Genomic DNA, 24902 nt, shown 5'->3' with positions numbered 1-24902 from the left:
ACTGATGATTGTGTCCTTCCTCTCCACCAGAAAAAGCTGATGCTAAACCATAAAGATTTATTCCTAGAAGCACTAAAAAGAAATAGTAACCAAAGTATTGAATATATAGCAAGGATTTTAAGAAAATTCATTCTTGCATAGAACAAAGAACAAACATACAGTCTATTTTTCTCTATAAAATTAAAATGAGCCTAATCTTCTAAATCAGAAATGTTTCTTGTGGATACCATGAAACTTAACTTTAAAAATTATGTAAAATGAATTCTGAGAAAGCTCTAAATCCCTTAAAATAATTTACCATTTTTGTATCAAATGTAAAGGCTCTTAAATGATAGTGACATATCAAATTTTCAATATTAAAAGATTATGTTTAGACTGAGAGATAGAAATAAAAATTTTTTAATTCTATATGTTAACTAGTAAAAATAATGGTTTTTAAATCCCTCAAAGTATTTTTTCCTTATGTAAGACCAGTTTTTCCTAGAAAACATATCTAGGTAAGTAATCATAAGACATACCATCTTATTACACTGCAAATACAATCTTCATTCTTAATGGATTTATCTTTAGCAATAAATACTTCAGATTATTGTTTGGCGTTATAAGCAATCTGAATTTTTACTTTAATTTAGAATGTGTGATAAACTTGGATACTTTCCCTCTATTGATATATCACCAGACTTTAAAAATTTACAACAATATCAGCTTATGTTATTTCCCCTTCTCCTAAGTAAGCAATGAATCTTCTCTGAGATAATAAAATGTCTCATAAAGTTGTGACAAAATATAATATGGCCAGTGTAGTCCTACCCCATAGCTTTGTTTTTTCTCCAATCCAGCATTAATGTATGCAAGTATATTTGGAAATGTGTCTGCAATTATCCAAAGACTGTACTCGGGAACTGCCAGGTACCACATGCAGATGCTTCGAGTGAAAGAATTCATTCGCTTTCACCAAATACCCAACCCTCTGAGGCAACGACTAGAAGAATATTTCCAACATGCATGGACTTATACCAATGGCATTGACATGAATATGGTATGTATTTCTGTTTTCCAAAACGTAAGCACTATAAACATATGGTTATAGCCAAAATAGAAAAAAATTTTTTTCCTTCAGCTTTGAACCCCTTGCTTTTGTTTTCCTCTCTTCAATGTTTATTTTCTCCCCTGGAGATAGTGTCTCATTCTCAACTCATGACATTGCATGGTGCTATATTTAGTTATATTGTGTGGCAAAGGCATTATAACATGATGCAAACTGATATAACTATGTGTAGTAGAGTTCCCACTTCAATTTAGAAAGAACATTACTATGCTGAAATTTGGACTTTCAACACATGGCTTAGCTGGCAACGTGAAACATTATTAGTTAGAACCCTGGTTATTAAGATTTGGCAAGTTAACAGTAACAACTATGACGCCCAAACTGAGAACCAAAGTAATCATTCTTTAAAAGAATAGCCATTTTGAGGACTTATAGAAGAGTTTAGAGGCCTTATTTTTGTCAAGTATTTTATAATACAACATTTCATATTTCCAGTAAAGACATTATTTCCTCTGAACAATTTACTTGAGCCTTTACATTGTTCCTGGTTTAATACATACTTACTTTTAAGGGGGAAATATGAATTCCTTTATAAACTTAAGTTTGACATGTAATTTCATAAGTTATTTTCCTAACGCTTACCCTTTCTTCCACTGCTCAAAAATAAACACAACTATAACTTTATTGAAGTTCAAAGAGTTCTTTTTTTACTAGAATAGGTATATTCATTATTTCAACCTTATTTATCTATAGAGAACTTGAGTAAAGACAAATCCAAATTTTAAGGCACATTACAGACTCACTACAAACTTTTAAAATATAGTTTATTCCATCAGTTACTCATTCCTCGGGAATGGGCCCTGTTTCTAATAATTCTTCAGAAAATATAGTTAAATTTCATTAACTTAATAGGATAATACATTATTTTTTCCTTAAGTAAACTTGGTGCAATTTAGATTCAGATTTTTTACTTGGCCAGTATTGGTCTAACGAAAAAGGCAAAAACTCAAAATTAGAAGGGAAAGTATAGAAAACTTTGCAATTATTATCCATTTTGAAAGATATTTATATATATGGCTAAGCTTATCAAGATATTTATGATTGATTTGACTGACAAAGCCATGTCATTATGTAAATTTTAATTGAAGTAACTTAATTAATTTCATTTTATGAAAAACTATAACTGAATTCCATGAGTTATTTTTAATTATTCCACTGTTACTTGTGAAAATTTATTTAATTTATTGATGTCACCCAAGTATAACCTTACTCTCAAAAGGAGACACCTACAATTTGATCAATTTATATATTTCCATCTATATTATTAAGAAAAATTTACATTCAGTAACTATTGGGAATTCTCTAATGCGTGGTTGGCTAAAGTCATTTCAAGAACTTTTAATGAAAACACTCGTCACTCAGTTTTTTCCATTCCATATTCAACATTACTTCATTGCCAGGAATAGAACAATTACTTATTGTACCTGCCCCACTCCATATAACTCAAGTTTTGTGAAAAAAAATTGTGGTAAAGTCTACTTTGTAAATATTTACCTTTCTTTGTTTAATTTTATTACCTATGAATATGGTTTATATACCAATTGCTTATTTGCAATGTACTTATGAAAGATTTATCTCTTTCCTGTCTGCTTCACACCTTAATACATGGAATCACAACACCCACCGGTAAGAACAGGAGGTATTTATATCCAATTTAATACTCGTGTAAATTGTGGAGAAGACCCTTGTTATCTGTCAGGTTTAGCGCTTGTTAAATAATTTCCAGTGTTAGCACTAATTTTTTTTTGCATGATATAGGAGAGGAAATACAAATCAAGATTCTGGGGAAGATTAAGTGGAAGAGGCCACGTTCAGAATAGAAATCCATAATTTAACAATGGCTTGACTTCCAATATTATACAGTTTCCCAATACCCATAGAAAGTTATTTTTTAGTCCTTAACTCCACTTTAATAAAGGTTATGGGTATACGGTTTGCATTAGATGATTGTCATTAAGAAAACGTCATTCTCTTTCATCATATTCTATTTTCATAATATAGAATCTTTACTTCCCTCTCATCTGCATGCCTGTTATAACATGATCCTGTAGTGTGTGAGCTCTAAACCATGTGCTGAATCTTGCATGTGGTTTTGAGAGCTTGACTTTGCACGAACTTCTCTGTAATACAGTGTTCAAATTTCTCATCTTGTGACTTAAAAGTGAGTGAAAAATATTAATGCAAGGTAACTCTGGAAATTCAGTAAATGGAAGATATTTACAAAATAAATAGAAAATGCAAAGCAAAGTCGATTGGAAAAAAGTCTATGATAGGTTAGAAATGAAATCTAGAACTGGAGAGATAGTACAGATGTTTAGGAGCTTGCCTTGCACACCACTTATCCCGGTTCAAATCTCTAGCATCAGGTATGGTTTCCTGAGCACTGTCAGGGATGATCCCTTAGCACAGAACCAGAAATAAGCCTTAGGCACTAACGGTTGTGCTCCGCCCCCATCCCCCAAAAAATATCTAAGTGGAATTTTTACATACAAACTACATTGTGAAAATCCATGACTCTTGTTAGATTATTGTAAATTAAATAATTTAAACTGATTTAAATTTATGAATTGTGGCACATAAAGTATATTAAACTGTTGTATTTCATATTAGCATTTCACATTATCTCATAATTTCTATGAAACATTTTTGATTGTCATTTTTGCTGCTCCCTAGTGTCCAAATGAGATTTAAGTTTTCAAATTTATTAATCTGAATTAATCCAAAATTACATTTTATAATTAAAAAATACTTGATTCCTTAATAAATCACAAAACACAGTAAATAACTGAGCTCAAACCTGCAGTCATACACCTGTTCTCTACATCTTGTGCTTTTGTGAAACGACTATTTCCGAAATGTTCCAGAACCAAAATTATCCTGGGAATACTAAGTACTCCCTTTTATCTAAAGTAAATCATTAAAGGGAAAGGATCAGAATGCGAAGCTTATGAAAGGAAGAGTCATTTTACGTTGGAAGTCAGGCTTAATAATAGTAAATATTATCTAGGCAAGTTCTGTGCTTCAGTTCTAAAATATCCTTTAATTTAGAAATTTGACTATTTGAAAGATGATAATTTGTTGGATTAGGACTAATGTCATCTCAGGGAAGCTTCCAAAATCAAAGCAATTTCTGACACAATTTGAAATTTTCTGACATTAGCCAAGGTTGATTTTAGCTAAAACATTGACAAGAACTAAGAATAATTTTGCAAGTCAGCATAAAATCAGGTTTTTCTCACATCACTTACAAGAGTGTATCTTGAAGGAAGAAGGTTCACAATAACAATAGGCTATACATTATTCTCGATGGAGAGAAATATAGAAAAAACTATAATTCAAAATTTTATTGACATGAAAGAAAAGTCTTAATGAGAATTCAAAGAAGGATTTCAATCCTTACCTAAATATGTTTCTTGTTAGTCTGGATAATAGAAAGAAAAAATTAGAACTCAGATGATCAAAGCACTTGGTGTCAATCAAATTGTCACTAATCTTGGGCTAGTCACTTTACCTCTCTGAAAGTTCATTGAATTTATTTTTAAATATTTTAAAGCATCAGAACTCAAAATATGTTAAATGTATAAAACAAATATTGTGGAAGGTTTTCTACTTGAAAAATGGAGATTCTAACTTATCTGCTGACCCATTTACTTTCTTGCTGTCTCTTGTTGACCTCTGATTCTCCTTTATGGAACATCTGCTTCTTCATAGAGTATTATTTAAAGACCACGTGAGTGTTAGAATTGTTAATGGAAGAGAACAGAAAAGGACCATTTCAGGTAAAGTCAAAGACATGAGTAAAGGCATATATTTGGGAAATTACAAGGCATTCAAATTAAGGTAACTAATCCAGAAACAACTGTGAATTTTATTTTAGGGAATAAAAGAGGAAGAGTCAAATGTATTTTTAGCTGGAGTCATTGAGAACATTTTGACAAGATGCAGAAAAGAGCTGGGATAAAAACTGGAAGAGAGAAGAATTCTTTAGCAGGTTAAATAGACAAATTTTCCTTAAATATTGGAAAGAAATGAGAAAAGGTGAAGCTTTGAGTACAGAGAAAACTTTGTGGCACTTCTGCTACATGATTCAGCCTCCTTGATCAAGCACAGTCTAGATGCAGTCTCAAAAAGAAGGAATTACAAAACCATAGTGAAAGGGAAGAAGATTTATATATTTAACTAATTAAAACTGTAGATTGAAAATGTTTAGAATCACAGTTGGACTTTAAGTGACAGGGCATACATTAATAATAGACCTGAAGAACAAACCCAAGAAAAGTTGGGAAAAAAAGTATAAATAATGAAATATTGTATAATAAAAATTCTTCTTGGGGGCTGATGTAATATTAATAAGCATGCAAATGTAAAATCTGATTTCCTTCGCTTCCATGACTCTTTTCCAACAGCACTGCTATTTTTAAGAGTAGCCTCTGCTATAACATTGGCTTTATATCTACATTGTCAATAAACTGTACTCCAATAGAGACTTTTTTGTCATGTTCATTCTCAATTCTTTTTTAATTAATACATCTGTACCAGATCTTTATAATCAAATCTGTTCTTATTGTGGACTGTTTTGATATACATAATGAAAAGTTTTTTTTCAGTTGTATAAAGTTCTTTCAGTTATATAAAGTTCTTTCAGTTACGTCTAAGTTAGCAATAAAGATTAAAAACTACCCTTATGACATTAAAATCTTTAAGATATAAAAATCACAATTTACAAAGTTTCCGGCTTTCCTGAACCATATTGTTTTTATTACTCCTTATATTTTATCAAATTATCCTTTATATATGGAAATTGGTAAATAAGGTCCATTAAAATATCATAAAGTTGCAATAAAATTATTTAAAATGTAAGTCTCACAATGTTACCGGGATGCTCGGGCAAATCAATGAACAATGGGAGGACAGTGACAGTGACTGTGACAGTGTTGCCCTCATATCAGACTATCATTTAACTGAGCTAAGATCCTATATCTAATCATTTTTCACAAAACAAAGAGTAATATTTAAAGACAGGGACAGTGGACAGGAAAGACAGTGTAGGGGTTAAGATATTTTCTTTGATGTGACTGGACCTGGTTCAATACCCCATACCGCATATGGTCTCCCTGAGCACCACCAGGAATGATTGCTGAGAACAGAACAAGAAGTAAACTCTGAACAGAATTTGGTGCGCCCCCCCCCCCAAATAAAAGCAAGATAGGAACATGATTTGAAAAGTTGATCTGTGTAATTGAGATTGATATTTTTTTTGTTTGAGCTGTAATGATCTAACAGAAAGAGAGTCAGAAGATTAGCAGTCTAGGTGTGGAAAGCATTGCAAATAATGTCTGATATGCAAGACTTGTGAACATACTCTAGACTTAAGTTCAGCAGTCTAACAAATCAGGTGAATTGGTACTTTAGAAAGGGTCAGGTCTAAGTCCATTATACTTTTCACTATCTGTTTTCCATAAAGCCTCAAAAATATAACAAATAGGGCCAGAGCAATAATACAATTGGTAGAGCATTGGTTGGGCATTTGACTTACATGCAGCCAGCCCTTGTTCAATCCCCAGAACCCTATATGTTTCCCTAAGTCCTCCAGGAGTAATTCCTGAGTGTAGAGTCAGGAATGAGCCCTGAGCACTGCCGCATGAGGCCCTGAAACAAAACAAAACAAGAAAATCACAGATACCAGACAAGATACTCTGGAGCTCCCTGACATGAATAGTATCAAAAATAAGACATATATTTTCAAGTATTTACATTATACATATACATGGTATGTGTTCATTTCTATTTCATGAATGGAAGAACTCTCATCCCGTTCTCCAACAATCATTAGAAAAGACGTATTTATAACCAAGACCATATTGTTTCTGAGAAAAACAATTTCAGTAGCAGTGGGATCTTTACAACTCCTGAGCCAAGAGAAAAAATAAATATAAGTTGTGGCTTTACATGTAAAAATAGTTCATTGCAAAGCTACCACGCTGAAGTAATGAAAACACTTCTTTGCTTCACTTCCCCTGCTTACTAATAAAGTTTATCTTGCTATAGAATAATATATATGTACATATATATAAACATATATACATATATAAATTAACTTTTCCCAATTTCCCCATAATTACAATTCTCTACAGCACTAAAGCACATCAGTAGTTAGAAATATCTGCATCCTTAACTAGAAGCAAGAGAGGCAGGGAAGAGAAGATGTATGTAACTCTGTGGTGTTTCTTTGTTTTTAGAACATGCTAACTTTGACTTGACCTCAACTGAATCATGAGCAAGGATGAATTAGAGAGCAATGATAATGATGTGCAAGTAGATTGTTATTGTTGTTTTTGTAAAAGATAATAGTTTTTCTCTATATTATCTCTCTATATGCAAAATAGAATCATGAATAGACTTTGAGGTGCAAAATAGAATCATGAATAGACTTTGAGATAATGTTCCCATCTTAGGAAAACTTATTAAGGCACCATCTTCCTCCCATTCATATATTGTGATTCACACTAAAGAACTAGATAATGGCTAGAGTTAAGCCTCTATGATTCAAACACAATAATATAATGTCTCTTTTTATGTATTTTCTACATTTTTCCTAAATAATATAACTATATAATAAATGTTGACAAGTTATACACAAATCTAATTTCAAGGTTTATAAAGGTCCCTATTTATAGATTCTGCAATATTCTGCTTTACCAACCATCTAGTCAGATATGATGACCTTACACATAGAATTATTCCCAGTTCCCATCAATCACAGCAAAGTAAAATAAGGAAGTAGCTTACAAAGGCAATTTTAACTTCAGCCTTGTTATTTGTATATTCAGAACTACTAACATTATCCACCTCTCTTAATCAGTAGTGTAGTCAACCACAAATGGTAACGTAGTAAATGAAACAATAAAAATGTCTCCTATTCCTTAGTGATCAATTGTAATGATAGAAGTAATATGATCTAAGACAATTTCAAAATCATAGATCCACTAAAAAAGAACATTGGTTTCTAGAAACAACAAAAAAGAAGTTTAGTATCTTATAAGTGCAAAATTTATCTAATGCTGAATACTCACATGACATACAAAATCAGAAAATGTTATAAAATACTAAGCCTATACTTTACTTCAGAATATTTTTATAATACTAGAATAATTTTCAGAATACTTTTTACCTGCATAATCTGTTTGATAGCCAGGCATGAGGTTTAGTGTTTCATAGGGAGCATTAATTTTCTTTTTATTAATCCTAATTTGTTCAGAATTAAGTGTATTCAATGACTCAGAGAATTTTCCCAGAAAATTTCCTATTGTCAGTCATCACCATTAGCAAAGTCATTCTGATAATTAACTTTCTATTTGGAAGAATCATTTGTCACATTCAAATTGTCTATAAATATGCCATTTGCTACCTGCCTTTATGACTATCTCCCTAAGCAGTTATACAAAGTGAAACAAATCAAAAGCCATCCATTGTAACATAAATTTCTAGTTCTTCGTAATCCTAAGTAGGGAATATCATAGAGAACATATTTTCATTCTTTGTGAAAGCAAATATAAAAGCTTAATCACCATGGAAGGAGTCTGGTAAAATATCTATTATTGATTAATTTTCAAACAAAATACTTAAAAGTATCCTCACCACAATGAGCAGTTTTTAAGCACAGCCAAGAAATAGCAAATATTGAGTCTTGTTTTTTAAGTTTAAGGAACTAATAAAGTTTATTATCAATAAGTTCTAACTGTGTTTTAAAATTCTTTTATAAAAGCAGCTGAGTAAAAGCTACATAAGATAATCAGTTTTTCTCAGCCCAAGTTGTTCATTCATCACTTGGTGGTGTGGCCAGGAGCATAAAAACAAAGAGAATCTGAGCTGATCACTGGAGAGGAGAATACAGATTTAATACTACTATAAAACTCATTTTGTAGCCACCAAATATTTTATTACTGTAAAAAAGAAAAAATCATATTGAAACTCTTTTATGAAAAACAGTTAACCCAGTGTAAATTTAATAACAAAACATATCTCACTGGAAGGTATAATGCATATAAATATGAAGAAAATAAAATACTGTCATATTAGAAATTTATACTAATGGGGATGCTCCTCTACTTAAAATTCACTGACAAAACTCCAGTGATATTTTTCAAATTATAGTTAATTATAGACCTTAAGTTTTTAACTTAAGACCCAATCCATAAGATAGATGACATTGTTCATTTAGTATAAATACATGAGCTTAAACTTAAGGATTTACTTATAAAACTAATGAAAATGATGTCATTTTATTGAGCATGTTTACCAAAACAAAATTTGCAGGCTTATGTTAACTTTGTCACCCATTCATTTAAGTTTCATTGTTTGATGTAGAGAAAACTTAAAGTTCTATTTAATCCTACCCCTTTTTCTTTTTTCATGTTTTCCTTAAGCTCTTTCACTATAGCTTTCTTTATAATTTTTCTTTTTTTTAATGTAGAAGTACTGCTATTTATTCAGCCAGTGATTAAGTTAACTGAATTGGACATGAAGTCCGCATTACTTTTTTTTTCTTTTATTGAATCACCATGTTGGCTGCGTGCAAGACAAACACCCTACCGCTGTGCTATCGCTCCAGCCCCAGTTCGATAAACCCGAGTTCGATTCCTCCGCCCCTCTCGGAGAGCCCAGCAAGCTACCGAGGGTACTCAATATGCCAAACACAGTAACAACAAAGTCTCCAATGGAGATGTTACTGGGCCCGCTCGAGCAAATCAACGATCAACGGGAGGGCCTTTACCTTTACCTTTACCTTTATTGAATCACCATGAGGTACAGTTACAAAGCTTTCATGTTTGAGATTCAGCCATATAATGATCGAACACTCATCCCTCCACTAGTGCACACTTTCCATCACCAGTGTCCCTGTCCCAGTCCTCACCTTGCCTCCTTGGCAGACAATTTCCCCAATACTCTCTCTCTACTTTTGGGCATTATATTTTTCTCAAATTTTCCCACCACCATTCAAGCCTGCCTGCTAGGAGTAGATGCTAGATCATTTATTGTTCATTGCTCATTTTGAATATCCTGGGTGCTGTGGCTTCAAGCTTCTGGAATCCTAGATTATAAATGGTTGGGTTCCAGGGACATTTCTGTAGGGCACTAATCCATTTTGGGATTCAATTGTGTATCTCTGGCCCAGGGCTGTTGGTGTGCCTAAGATGTCACCCAGAGGTACATTGTGGGTGTGACAGCCAGGCCGAAGAGCAGGTGGAGAACCAGGGAGGGATAGCCCCGCACCTCTGCCACCATGTGGCATAGAGATTTAGTCCTGGAATCTGCATTCCTGGGTCTTGCTTTTGGAAGCACTTGGTCACCGGGATTCCATCCAGAGTAGGCGGGGAGATTGCACCTGCTCCATCTGGGGTGTTCCAGTGAAATTGGCTTAGTTTGGGGTCCAGAGAGATCTCCATCTCTGTGGTGTCCTCAGGGACTCGCTGATATGCCTCTGGACCAGGGCTGTTGGTGCACTAAGATGGTGCCCAGAAGCACATTGTAAGTGTGACAGCCAGGGCATGAGCAGGTGGGGAATCTGGGAGGGAAAGCCCAGCACCTCTGCTGCGTTGCATCATGAAGATTTAGTCCTGGAACCCACATACCTGGGCCTTGCTTGTGGAAGCTTTTGGTCGCCAGGTTTCTATCTGGAGTAGGTGGGGAGAGTGTACCTGCTCCATCTGGGATGCACCAGTGATATTGGCTCAGTATGGGGCCCAGAGAGATCTCTGGCTCTGTGGTCTCTTCCGGTACTCGCTACTGTGTGTCTGGCTTTTGATCTCTTTCAAGATTTATTTATGGGGCTCTGAAGCATGGCCAGTAATTGAGTTTACAGGGTAGCACTAAAGTTGGTTCATGGGGGCGACTGCCAGAGCTTCCATGTGTATTGGGAAGTGGCAGAGGTAGCCCACTTCAACTTCGTGGAAGCCCGGAGATTTTAGTCACAAAACCCACAGACGTGAATTTTCAGCAGATTATATCTTGGTGAGGTCCATCCTGAGATGGTAGAGTCAGACCAAGGGTATGGAGCCAATTTTGGATTGTGGAAGCAACGGCTGCTGGGGGCTCTGCCTGAGCAGGCACAGGTCAACCTGCCCACTTCCGATTTACCCCAGTCATTCAGCCATGTGCTGGGTCTCTGAAATAAGGCCAATAAATGAGCTTGTATAGCTGAACCAAAGGTGGTTTGTGGGCATGGCTCCCACATATCTAACTTTCAGTCGTTTAACTTCTTGGTAAACTTGGTCCCAAGTTGTTGGGGTCTGACCTAAGGCACAGGGGCAATTTTGGAGTGTCAAGAATCCTGAAGGCACCATCAGACTGCTGATGCATTTGTCTCACAGGTACATATATTGGTGGCACCATATTCCCATTTAATTTTTCTTTTAAAATACCTTTACTTTAATAATAATCTGAAATGATCCAGAACTGCTGGTTTAAGCTTCTGAAACTTTTTGTTTTGTTTCATTTTGTTTTGGGGGCACACACTAGTGATGATCAAGGGTTGCTCCTAACATGACTCAGGAATTAATCCTGATTATGCTGGTGACCATAGGTGAAGCTGGAGATTGAATCTTTATTGCCCATCGTCAACCATACAGCACAAGCACCCTATCCTCTGTATTATCATTCCAGTGCCAGATTATTTTTTAAAGAGATTAACTTACTAAATACTAACTTCTGTTGCACTTACTTGAGTGATCTAGTTACTGACAAGAACAGTAAGAAAGCTAAATAAAAATCTAACACCATGGAAAAATTCTTTAAAGTAAATAAGAGACAAGTCCTTCTTTCCAGAATATCTAATTTCATCAGGTGCAAAGACTTCTCCATGGCACCCAAGACACCTCCAACTTCCTATTACTCTTTCTAGCACTTATTATTTTTAATAGGATGACCTTTGGGAGATGACTACAGTTAAGACACTTGAGAGGAGATAGATGTTGAAAATATTTTCCAAATTCACCAAAAGCTTTGTGAGTAAATCTATGCATACTGAAATTGCAAGAAAACGTAAATTGATTTAGTTAATGGCCTACTTTTAAAAAAGATGTAAGGCAACTCACAATGTAAACCTAAGTGCAAGTTAACCAAAGCATTTAGCAAAAGTCAGATTTAGAAAATAATTGTTAATAGAGATGAGCGGAAAATAGTTCTTAAACTCTACTGAAGTTATGAAGCACAATTACTTAAACCCTATGAAGGCAAAGAGACAAAAAACTTAGTGGTGAACTCTCTTTTCACCAATGACACCCAAGAGGTAATCACAATAGAAGTTACAGCTCTCAATAACTAGTTAAAGATAATATGCTGAATCTTTGAGAACAGAAAATGTATGTGGAAAACTAAAGACAAGGAAAGAAAAGTCATAATGAACTACTTATTGAATATCTCATGCATATAATTATTGACATAAATTACTAGATATAAAACTATACACATTCATGAGAAGTGACATTATTACTTATTTTTAAATAAAGGAGACTGACTTTCATAAAAAATTAAATGGTTTAACCAGAGTTCCAAATAGTAAGTAGTAAGTTATCTAATTTGGACTTCAATTCATTCCTAAAACTCATGCAGTACTTAAAAAAATGTGAAGCGCCTTTACATCTATCTCATCTGTCTATTCTAACTCAAAGTGTCTGTACATAGTTGTGCTTACAAACAAGGACCTAATTTTTCTTCTGTAATTATTTTCTTAGAGAATAAAAATGAGAAACTTAAAAGAAAATTTCAGCAATATCATATACACAATGTGTATTCTCATTCCAACTATATCAAAACACATGTGAATATAAAATGCATTTTGGTAACCAAAATTTAAGAAAGGTACTCCAAATCCCTTATTTGACGTAATTATGTTTATGTTTTTCTTGTGAGGACATGAGAAAGCTATGCTGAAGCCACAAAAATGAGCTTCATGGTAAAAATCAAATGAAAAGTTTTTCTACTATAGTGTCCCTAAATAAAGTGGTGCCATTGTTTCAGCAAATAGTGTCCAAACTGAGTTTAATTTCAATCTGGAATCACTTGCCAAATATACAGCATAAACATTTAAACTGATAGAATCAGAAAATCAGAAACCTAGAAGGTTTCCATGAGAAAGGCTTGGTATATAGGATCACTACCAAGAGATCAAAAAGACTCCAGCCTAATGGCAGAAACAGACAAAAGTAGAAAAGTAATCGTTTATCCAAGTTAAAAATCAGGCAGGAATTTAATCATGTAGATAAATCATAAATGTATAGTGAAGATTAGACATTTCAGCTGAGTGACTAGGAATCCATGAATTTCTCTTTTCTAAAAGAGAAGAGAGAAGGAGGAATGGGAGCAAACGGGGTGCAGTTGGGAGGACTCCCAAAGAAGGTAGAGTACAAGGGTACTAAGATATGGTGCTGATCAGGCCCTATGGTGCTACATTTTGCAATGCCCAAGCAACCATGTGTTGCTGGGGAATTAACCAAGGTTTGCTACATGCAAGACATATGCCTAAACCCCTGTACTGTCTCTCTGGACTCAAAGACTCATTTCCTTTGAGGATGATTTGGGTAATACCAAAATGTCAGGATAAAATTCTGAGTTCCTATAGCTGAATGAAGTTGGGTGAGTTTTATCTGACAATTGGAAGATTTAGTGTTTAACACGACAGTTTTCAATATTGAAAAGAAATACAGATGGATGAAGTGATTAGCACAAGTGTCAGCTTTTGGTATATTTATGACCAGAGACTCATACTATGTGGACTTTCTTCTAAACACTCTTTATTCTTTTCTGTGGGCGACTATACAATAATGGAAACAAGATGGGAAATAGTGGCTGTTGTGTGTCAGGTCTCTCATTGATCCCTTGATATTATTTCATTCATTCTTACCAATTACATCACAAAAATGGGCCTATAGAAGCAGGGTCACTATGGCTGCTTAATATTCAATATAGCAATAAATTCATTAACTTACATAATCTCATCTGACTTGTTACTATGGATCAGAGATATTTCAACTCTTTATACAAATGATTTATGTTTACCTTTAGCTGTGTTAGACAATAATTATAAAGAGTGATCCAAATGGTAGGAAATTCTAAACCTGAATTACTAGTCACTATTTAATACCCCCTTTATGTACCCCAAAATATATTAAAATGAATCTATTTTGACTGACAGGAGAAGCCAACATAAGAATGTAAAGTTATATGATACCTAAGCTAATATTCCTAAAGTGAAGTAAGAATTTGGTGTCATTGACCTATAAGATAATAGGAATTTTATAAAGTAACATAAAGTTTTATTCAGTTTAAAATGAGTAGCAGTTGTCAGAAGCCATTGTTTAAGCATTTACATAGTTTTAAATTAGTTACTGAGTAATTGCCAAAATAACAATACTGTGAGTTTTATATGTGCGTTAAAAAAAAAATCTGTCACAACTTCCATTTCTGAAAGGTGAACTACACTTTAAAAATGTTTGATATTCTCTTTCTACTTCTCTATTTTCAATGCTTATCAAAATATTTAGTATTAATAATGTACATATGAAGCATAAATATTTCAAGTACTATGAGCAAATAACAATCTCTGGCATATGACATTTACAAACACCATGGCTATTTCAGAATTATCATTTATACTAATCATATTTATATGTATACCAGAGATAGCAATCCAAATTGAGATTCATTCAAAGGCTGACTGTCTTTCATTAATTATGTCTTATTTAATTGTTACATTGCATTATATCTTTGCACAGTATGATGCTACATAACATAATGCAGGGAATGAGCAGCAGTGCAAAACGTTGTAGGCATTACATTTTAATGAGAGCATTTGTGTTTAGTCTGAATGCCTGCAGTTAATTCAGGAAATGAGTATTTGAGTTAAAATTCTGACATGTTTAGCAAACCAAGTATTCATTACGGTAGGCAAGATAGAAGCATTAATAAGAACTCCTGTGTGACAATTGCTACACCTGCAGTTATGTGAGCAAGAAATATACTTTATTTCAGGTGGAAACACCCAGTGCACTGGTAGTATGAAATTCTTATTTTTTTCCCCTTCAGGTCCTAAAGGGTTTCCCTGAATGCTTACAAGCTGACATTTGTCTACATCTCAACCAGACTTTGCTGCAAAACTGCAAAGCCTTTCGGGGGGCAAGTAAAGGTTGCCTTAGAGCTCTGGCAATGAAGTTCAAAACCACCCATGCACCTCCAGGAGACACCCTGGTTCACTGTGGGGATGTCCTTACTGCACTTTATTTCTTATCCAGAGGCTCCATTGAAATCCTCAAAGATGACATTGTGGTAGCTATTCTGGGTGAGTGTTTTAGAACCTAAATAGTGAAAAATTCAGTAATAATCTCGTGAAATGCATAGTTTATGAAATGATACTTTATTTATTATTTTTTATTTATGAATACTATTTAAGATGGATGGGTAATTTGAAAGTTTAATTTAAAATTCAATTTAACTCAAATTAACCTTGCAAAAATATGTTTCTTGACTGTCTCACTTTTTCTCTGATGTGTAAACGTTTCCATAACTCTTCAGTTCTTGGCAGCCACGTAAGACTTTGAGGCCAATTATATAAAAATAGTCAGCATTTTCCTTCTCATTTTAGAAGATCTTGGATTCATGCTTGATTCTTTAACACCTTAAAATAAAATGTATACGTTGTAAGCATACTTGCTAGCATGTGCCAATGTCTTGTCATGAACTGGATTTACATTTTGACTAATTTCATCTATTTGTCATGCTCATTTACCACTAGACCCTATCAAATTATGAAGCCTTAATTGGGTAACATAAATAAAGCTAGGAAACAACACTAAGACTTGCAGGTGATGAGATTAAAATCAGTGCTATGTTAAATGGCTTGAATTCAAATGAAAGTTCATCTGGGAACTGGAGTGGTAGTGCAGGTTAAGGCACCTGCCTTGCATGCAGCTGACCTAGGTTTGATCCCCATCACTGCATATGTTCCTCCCAGAAATGATCACTGGGCTCAGAGTCAGGAGTAAGTTTAAACACCATTGGGTGTGGCCCAACACAAATCCTCCTGCTTACATAGAAAGTCCATCTGTCAAATCTGCTCTTCAAAATTAAGTTTAGTCACTACGAATTTGTAGTACTTCTTTGGAATACACACATTCTCGTGTCTCGATAAACATCCTAAATTGAAAATATCTTAAGTTGAAAACATATTTAATATATCTCGCATATTGAGCATTATAGCTTAGTCTAGCTTAGGTTAAATGTTCTCTAAATGCTTATATTAGCATATATTTGGGCAATGTCATTTAACACATATCTATTTTATAATAAATAATTAATATCTCATGTACCTTATTGAGTACTGCAGTCATGGTCACGGTCCTCCTGTTTTTCATCAATTTGCTCGAGCGGGCCCAGTAACGTCTCCATCGTGAGACTTGTTGTTACTGTGTTTGACATATCGAATATGTCACAGGTAGCTTGCCAGGCTTTGCCATGCGGGCGAGATACTCTTGATAGCTTTCCGGGCTCTCTGAGAGGGGCAGAGGAATTGAACCCAGCTTGGCCGGCCGGCTGTGCACAAGGCAAATGCCCTACCACTGTGCTATTGCTCCAGCCCAGGTACTGAAGTAAAAGTGAAAAATAAAATGTATGAGTTCTCACTATTGACCTACACTATTGAAAGCACCATCAGAATGGGAGACCATACCGCAGTTAGTATTCACAGTTGGCACCAACCCAGGATAGAATCTCAGCACTATATGGCCCCAAGGGCATTACTGAGCCAGTCCTGAATGCCCCAGAGCAATGCCAGAGGTAGCCTGGAGAACTTCAGTCCCTCCCTACCACATTACTCAGGTAGCCTCAACTCCAAAGATCCAGAGGAGTATCACTTCCTCTGGCCTTTGCATTGATGGCCTGGTTGGCTGAGTATTGCCCACAGCACCCTGAACCTTCTGAGGACTCCAAATAAGTAAAACCACAGCATCATAAGTCACAACCATCTGTAGAACAATGGGGAAGAACAAGGAAGTTGAGAAAAAGAAAGGTTAGTTCTTTACAAACAAGCAGGGATGGGGTCAAGCCTTAGATTTTTTTACCCCCTGAAATAAACATCCCTAGTATTTGTGAACATTTGTCCATTTATTTTTTTCTTCAAATTAAATTCAGGTTAGTTTAAACAAGAAATAGGTAAATTCATGATCTTCTTTTATCCAATTCTTGTTAATATTCACAAAGACAAGGAGATTGCTTCATTCACTTCTATACTGAACTCGAGTATGCTATCGCACAGAGAACTCAAACACATGAATAAAGATGTTTGAATGATTCCTATGTTTTGATCAATTATTACCATGACCTCTTAGAAAACCTCAAAATTCACAAGACACAGTTTGGTTTATAATCTAATAAGCAAAGGGAAATAAATACATCCTAATTACTTATAAGCTAGCTATACAATAAAGTATAATTTTCATTCAATTTGAGATTGACCATTGGTTCCAGTATGTTATCGGAAGGACTGTGCTTTCTTGCACTTCAGATCTTCAGTTTAACCAATCTACAAATTAACAGATGGCTATACCCTTCTCATTTTACAAAGGAGTAATTGCAGAGTGCTGATTAGTTATAAGTACTAGTGGCTTACTCTGCTGACTTACAGGCATGTAAGCTAACTCAAAAACAAAACCAATGAAAAGTCTTTAAAATAATTTGTTTAGTCCTGGAATCATAGTACAGTGATAGCATAGTATGTTGCCTTGCACACAGCTGAACCAGTTTCGATGCCATTTACCACACATAGTCCCCAGAGCCCCATCTGGAGTCCCTGAGTGCAGAACCAGAAATAAACCCTGAGTACTGCCAGATGAGGCCCCAAACCTAAAGAATAAATTGTTATTTGGAGGGAAGGGGAGAACATTTCACACCTAGGGGTGCTCAGGGTTTACTCCTGGCTCTGCATTTAGGGATCACTCCTTTTGGTGTTGGGGGACCACATGAGGCCAGAGACTGAACCCAGGTTGACTACTTGCAAGGCAAAAGCCCTACCCACTGTACTATACCTCTGGCCTTAATTTGCTAAACTGCAAAACAATTTTAAGAGGTCCTCCTTTACAGTTCCAATGTCCATAGAAATGAGTACCTAAAATTCTTATAAGTAATGATTATCTGTTCTATATTAAAAATAATTTTTAAGTTATATTTTATTCAATATCAATTTTAATAAAATATTTCTACCCACTAAGTTAATTTAAAAGAAATTCCACTGTCTATAATAAATTCATTAACTTTTTAAACAAATACCTAAAACATTATTGTTTAAAAGACTTTCGTCACTGTCACTGTATCATTGTCCTCCCGTTGTTCATCAATTTGCTCTAGCGGGCCCAGTAACGTCTCCATTGTAACAATTGTTACTGTGTTTGGCATATCGAATACGTCACTGGTAGCTTGTCAGGCTTTGCCTTGTTGGCGAGATACTCTCGGTAGCTTGCCAGGCTCTCCGAGAGGGGAGGAGGAATCGAACTCGGAACAGCCATGTTGGCTGCGTGCAAGGCAAAGGCTCTACCCACTGTGCTATCACTCCAGTCCATTTAAAGTATATATGTTATTTTGTTGTTGTTCTTGTTTTGTTTATTTGTTTGGGGGATAAACCTGACAGTTCTCAGAGATTATTCCTGTTTCTGAGCTCAGGGACCACTCCTGGTAGGATTGGGAGAGCATATATGGTATTGAGGATCAAACCCAGATTGCTGTATGCAAGGCAAGCTCCCTACCCACTGTACTGTATTGCTCCAGCACCTTTAAAGTTTGTATGAACTTAATTACCTAAGCTAAAGAAAGTGACTTTTTCTTTATCTGAAATAAAGCTTCAGAATTTATATTCATATATATGTGTAAGTATATATGTATGTATGTGTATATATGTATAAAATGATATATGTTAATATATAATATATATCAGCCATAAACAGTTTTTAAAATAGAAATATAATTGTCACAAATCGTGCATTCCATACTTAATATTTTTTAATTCTTAATGCTTAGAGATAGAAATATTTGAGTGACCTTGGTAGTCAGGTAAAATACTGGAAGGAGGTTAAATCCCATCAAGTGTGTCAAGATTCTTATTGGTATCAGAATGCCCAAAAATTAATCCTAGTTATTTCCTCTCTCCTTCCACTTCATCCAAATAAGAAGATGACCTTGACATAACCAGTCTACCTCTTAATCCTCTTTTCATATTAATAAAAATTTGAAAAATAATTATTAATTTATTTCTGAGATTATTTTGAGAATTAAAAGAGATAATGGCCTAAGTATTTTTACACAGTGCCTGGATCCTACTTAGTTCTCTGTAAACATTTGCTGTTGCTACTATCGCTATCACTGTCATCTAACAAGACCTGGAAAAGTTGGTGGCATGTGACTACAAAGGGTGGGAAGTTCTATCAAAAGTCAGACACTGAAATAACACCCAGTATTGGCAGGAAAGCAAGGATAACACACTTTTAGAACCAAGGTAATATGACAAAAAAAGCTTGACTATATGTGTCAAGAAAATATAACTAAATGCATTATACAGTTAGACAAATTCATTAAAGGTAGTGTCAAACATGGTGATAAAATAAAGCAGTTCTATGCAATTTGAACTCCGAGTCCTCTGAGTTTTTGTTATAAAACACATTTACCTAGCAGTGGATCCCCTCCAGAGACTCATCCAAAGAAAGATCATGACTAAGCCACAATGATCTTCCTCACTTACCTGAGTTGATAAAAGTAAACCACACCTTTTTCTAGTAATGTGCCTTTACCAGATTGAAGACATGTTTGCAGCGCTATAGGTGCTTAACAAATAACCGAAACAAGGAAAGAATAGAGATTATAATAGGATCAGTACGCTTCTTCTGAAAATAAATATGACTGAGCACTCAGTAGCAGATGCTGAAATACTGTTGCCCTAAGTGTCTGTTGATTATGGGATCTTATTTTAAAATCTTTGGTTCCAGGATTGGCCAGTGGTGTCCCAGTTTCTTCTAAAATTAAGAACATTAATTTCAGATTCCTTTATCTCCCTTATTTTTTCTTTTCTATTTTTTTAGGGAAAAATGACATATTTGGAGAAATGGTCCATCTTTATGCCAAACCTGGAAAATCTAATGCAGATGTACGAGCTCTCACATACTGTGACTTGCATAAAATCCAGAGAGAAGACTTGTTAGAGGTTTTAGATATGTATCCAGAGTTTTCCGATCACTTTCTAACGAATCTAGAATTGACGTTTAACCTCAGGCATGAGAGTGCAAAGGTATATGTTAAACTGCTTATTTTTGTACTCCTGACATTTTACTTTATTCTTAGAACGTCCAAATATCTCTGAAAGATAAAGGTAAATACAAGGCAAAACTTTACCAGTTCTTAATATTTGGAATGATAAAACAACTAAATATTGGAATTTCAAATATATTGACTAGATTTAAGCTGGTCAATTGAATTTGATATTGTAGGAAACCTTAGATGATAAACTTAATTTAAAACAACCTTGAGAGGCCAGAACAACAGTACGTTAGGTAGGGTATTTGCCTCGCAATAAGCCAACCCGGTTCAATCCACTCTATCCCATATAGTTCCTTGAACCTACCTATAGTGATGCCTGAGTGCAGAGCCAGGAATAAATCCTAAGCACTGCCAGATATGAATCCCTGCCCCCCCCATTTTTTTGTTTAAAAAACAAAACTTTTATATCCAGGAATATGACTCAAATTATAAAGCACATGTCTAGCATGTGTAAGGTTCTGAATTTGACCTCCAACACCAAATTCACCCCCTGCAAATACTGTCAGGTGCATATATAGCCCTGATGCCCCCCGCACCAAGATGCTGACCAGCACTGATAAGGTCACTAGACCAACAACCTCAAACTGCTGAGAATAACTCTGACTCCCCAAATTCTGGCTCCATGTAGTTCTGTAAGACGGGAAGGAAGGAAGGAAGGAAGGAAGGAAGGAAGGAAGGAAGGAAGGAAGGAAGGAAGGAAGGAAGGAAGGGAGGGAGGGAGGGAGGGAGGGAGGGAGGGAGGGAGGGAGGGAGGGAGGGAGGGAGAGAGGGAGAGGGAGGAAGGGAGGAAGGGAGAAAGAAAGAAAGTTTTTCTTTTTTTTTTTTTGTTCATGTCCACAGTTCTCATGAGTCACTACTCCCAGGAGTGCTAAGGAGACCAAGCAATAATTGGGGACTGTATCCAGGGCTCACGCATACAGTGCATGTACTCCAACTCTCTGAGTCCTTTCCTCCACTACCCTTCAAGTATTTTAATAACAAATTTAACTAGTTAAGGCTTTCTGCATTAAACTAATCTATACTTTGGGAAGTAACTGAACCTGCACACATTTGAAACATTGTATAACAAAGGACATGTTATGTGAAAACAAGGACTAAGATTGAAGTTCATAGAAAACCAACCTTTAATAAAATTATATAAAGCTATAGAAAAGATGGAGGTCAGATAGTTAGTATGCCCTTGCTTTGCTAAATCGGTAGGACACTTGCCTTATATATGGTTGACCGGGATTCAATCCCTGGCATCCCTGAGCAGCGCCAGGTGTGATTCCTGAGTACAGAGCCAGGAATAACACCTGAACCTTGTTGTTATGGTCCAAAAGATTTTTAAAAACTACAGGAAAGATGTAGAACCAAGCTAGACTTTATGATGACATGAAATTGACCATGTTCCTTTAATTCGAGGATCTATTAATTATGACCTGCTTTTGCAGGTTTCTATTAAACTTGTAAATTATTTGTAATAAAATGAATGTTACTGAATGTTACTAAAACGCTAGACTATTGTAAAAATCCTTTATGAGAGTTTATTTTAAACAAATATTAAAATAATCTCCCTGATATTATTTATACCATACATTGATTATGATTATCTGTTCAGTAATAATATGAAATTGATATCATTCAAATTTAGGTACATAGCACAATTTCTGTGTAATCAAAGTAGCCATTAGTCAAGCTTTTGTCTGAGTAAGATTAGTCTTACAAAATGAATAATATATTCATTAATAGAAAAGGTATTTTAAGTGTAGCACTGAAGCACTGTCCTCCCATTGTTCATCGATTTGCTCGAGCAGGCCCGGTAATGTCTTCATCGTGAGACTTGTTGCTACTGTGTTTGACATATAGAATATGTCACGGGTAGTTTGCCAGGCTTTGCGGTGTGGGCGAGATACTCTTAGTAGCTTTCCAGGCTCTCTGACATGGGCGGAGGAATTGAGCCCCGCTCGGCCAGGCCGGCGGCTTACAAGGCATATGTCCTACCGCTGTGCTATAGCTCCAGCATTTTAAGTGATTCACCTATAAGTTAGTCTAGATTTTGTAAGCATAGAACTTTCCTATGAAAATGTCTTGAGGACAACCTACCTCTCTATGAATACACCACTTATCTTGTAACCCATGAAATGAAATGTTGAACTTTTGATACTTGACATTTAGTATTAAAATACTAATATATTCTCTGGGATAAAAGTAATATACAAGTTAATAGTTAAATAAAATATAAGAAATGCATCTCTCCCTGGAAAAATGTGGTTCCCAGGCTTTGTGAAAAGCTTAGAGAAAGATGTTTATGATCACCAAGGCATTATTAAACTAACTGAAAAAATGTTATGATTATTACTTCTTTGCAAAAATTTAAAAATATGTAGGTGGTAAAAGTTTCAAGTTAACAAGGCATATGATTTTTAAACTGTCTAACTTTATCAAATTTGACAGTTATATAAAATCCTGTTTTAATGTCATGAACTTCAATTTCATTAATCTTGCAAAAACAACACCTATTTCAAATATGCTATACATAAAAAAATTAGATGGATCTATCTAAAATAAAATGGAGCTACATATGTTTTATTTAATAAGAAATTCATTTTTATTAATAACATTGATTATATTTTTGAGAATAAATCATACAAGGAGAAAGACAGAACTAAGAAAAATGTAAATAAATGGAGATTTCAATAGGTACAAGGACAGAGTTCATTGACTACCATCTGATGTTAATACTCGTAAAAGTTTACCATGTTATATTATTATGTAATTCATTCATAGCTAAGTAAAACTGGTTTCCATAATTTTCTTTGCACATTTTAATTCTGCAGCTTTTTAAAATAATTTTAAACTTACCAAGTCACATAGATGACATTTCACAGAAAACAGTATGCTGCCTCAAACACTGACAATTATTATCCAAAATATTTTTATTAATAGCTTCTATAACTATGAATTACCTAACCAGATGATTAAACTACTAGAATTACTCTATCAGTCTATATTATAACATAATGACAACCATTATGAAAAATGTTTTAGCTCTTTGCTTACATAACAATTAAGTCTCAAAATGTTTGAAGATAGGGTAAAAGTAAAGTTTACTGATAATACATTCTGTTAAAATTGAATAATTTTCCAATTTAACTCCTTATTCCATTTACAAAGGCTGATCTCTTATTACGTTCACAATCCATGAATGATTCTGAAGATGACAACTGTAAACTGCGAAGGAGGAAATTGTCATTTGATAGTGAAGTTGAAAAAGGTAATTTCTATTTCTAAAGTTTAAATACAGAGCATGTGGTTATTACTCTTTTTACTTAAATGTTCATTGTTTTTCTGATTTCAAGAGTTGAACTTCATTAAAGATTTCAGGGGGAATTTTTTTTTTTTTTTGCTTTTTCTGAAGTGACTCATATGGTTTCTATTGATACTATCAATATGATTCAGCAAAGCTCTCTGGTATCTACAAGCACCTCAAAGATAGAGAAATAAAGCAGGTTGGTTTAAAAAGAGAGATCAGTTAATAACTGCTAAATAACTATGCCTCAGTCCTGAGCAAAGTATTCTTGAAAGGGAACTCATTACAACATAAGTAGTCAAGTCTCTCATATACTTTTATGGCAAATATGATGGCGGTATATGTTATTCATCTTTGTTCCCAAACTTGCAGCAGTACTTGGCTCCTGCTTCTTTGGGGTTCTTTGGTCTCTTTAGTTATTATTTTAATTTTATTCATATACTCAATGCAGTTCATGTACTAAAAAAGCTACCCTCTTTCTAAGGAACAAATGAAGAAAAATAGACCTTCCGTTCTTGAATAACATGCCCTCAGTTTCAGATACAAATTTTGTTATGAGAAAAATACAAAAATTTCAATGGGACTTAAGATGAATAATTCACTTGTTTGGAGTAAAGTTATGACTCTTTGGAAGAAACTTCTACTTTTGCCCTCAGGCAGATTCAACACACATTTTAACCTACCATATTTGACTTCTTAGAAGAATCTGAGACTGAACCAATCCCTTTGGGTTTTTTTTTTTTTTGGTACAATCTTCTTAGCATCAGACATCGTACCCTGTTATCCTACTACTCTAATTCACCTGTAGAGAACTCTGAGAATCATTATCTTCTTAATGAGACGATTATTTATTAGAGCTCTTCACAGCATAGTACTGTGAGGAGTCCCCTTCTCTTTATTCTGCTCATACTTTCCCCCTTATCTTCCTTAGAAGCATAGTTTAATTCTATTCTCACAGAGGAGAATATAATTCGCAACTTAGTCCCAGGTTAACTTGTCAGAGCGTGGGAGCATATTCTAACCATATATACAAGCACCTCTGAAAATACCTATTTCTTGGGAACCAGAGATATAGCATAATGCATAATGCACTTTCCTTGCCAGCAGCCAACGTGGGTTCAATCTCCAGCATCCATATGGTCCAGAGGCAAT

At 34.7% G+C, this 24902-nt stretch overlaps 1 protein-coding gene across 3 annotated transcripts in view; it reads left to right on the top strand.

Annotated features, from left to right (window-relative positions):
• The window catches only part of KCNH7 (potassium voltage-gated channel subfamily H member 7), a 462509-nt gene that overhangs the window by 412784 nt on the left and 24823 nt on the right, over window positions 1–24902 (top strand). For 2 of the 3 annotated variants that reach the window (XM_056110381.1, XM_056110383.1), the window contains 4 exons: window positions 840–1039; window positions 15191–15443; window positions 20224–20429; window positions 23615–23714. In XM_056110381.1, the coding sequence (XP_055966356.1) occupies window positions 840–1039; window positions 15191–15443; window positions 20224–20429; window positions 23615–23714 (759 nt within the window). The remainder of the gene's footprint in view (window positions 1–839; window positions 1040–15190; window positions 15444–20223; window positions 20430–23614; window positions 23715–24902) is intronic. The other variant, XM_056110382.1, reaches the window with a different exon arrangement.

The sequence above is a fragment of the Sorex fumeus genome, unplaced genomic scaffold, assembly GCF_029834395.1.
Source record: "Sorex fumeus unplaced genomic scaffold, SorFum_2.1 ptg000009l, whole genome shotgun sequence".
NCBI classification, from domain to species: Eukaryota; Metazoa; Chordata; class Mammalia; order Eulipotyphla; family Soricidae; genus Sorex; species Sorex fumeus.
The sequence above is the reverse complement of the archived record's forward strand: the minus strand, read 5'-3'. Positions and strand labels throughout refer to the sequence as shown.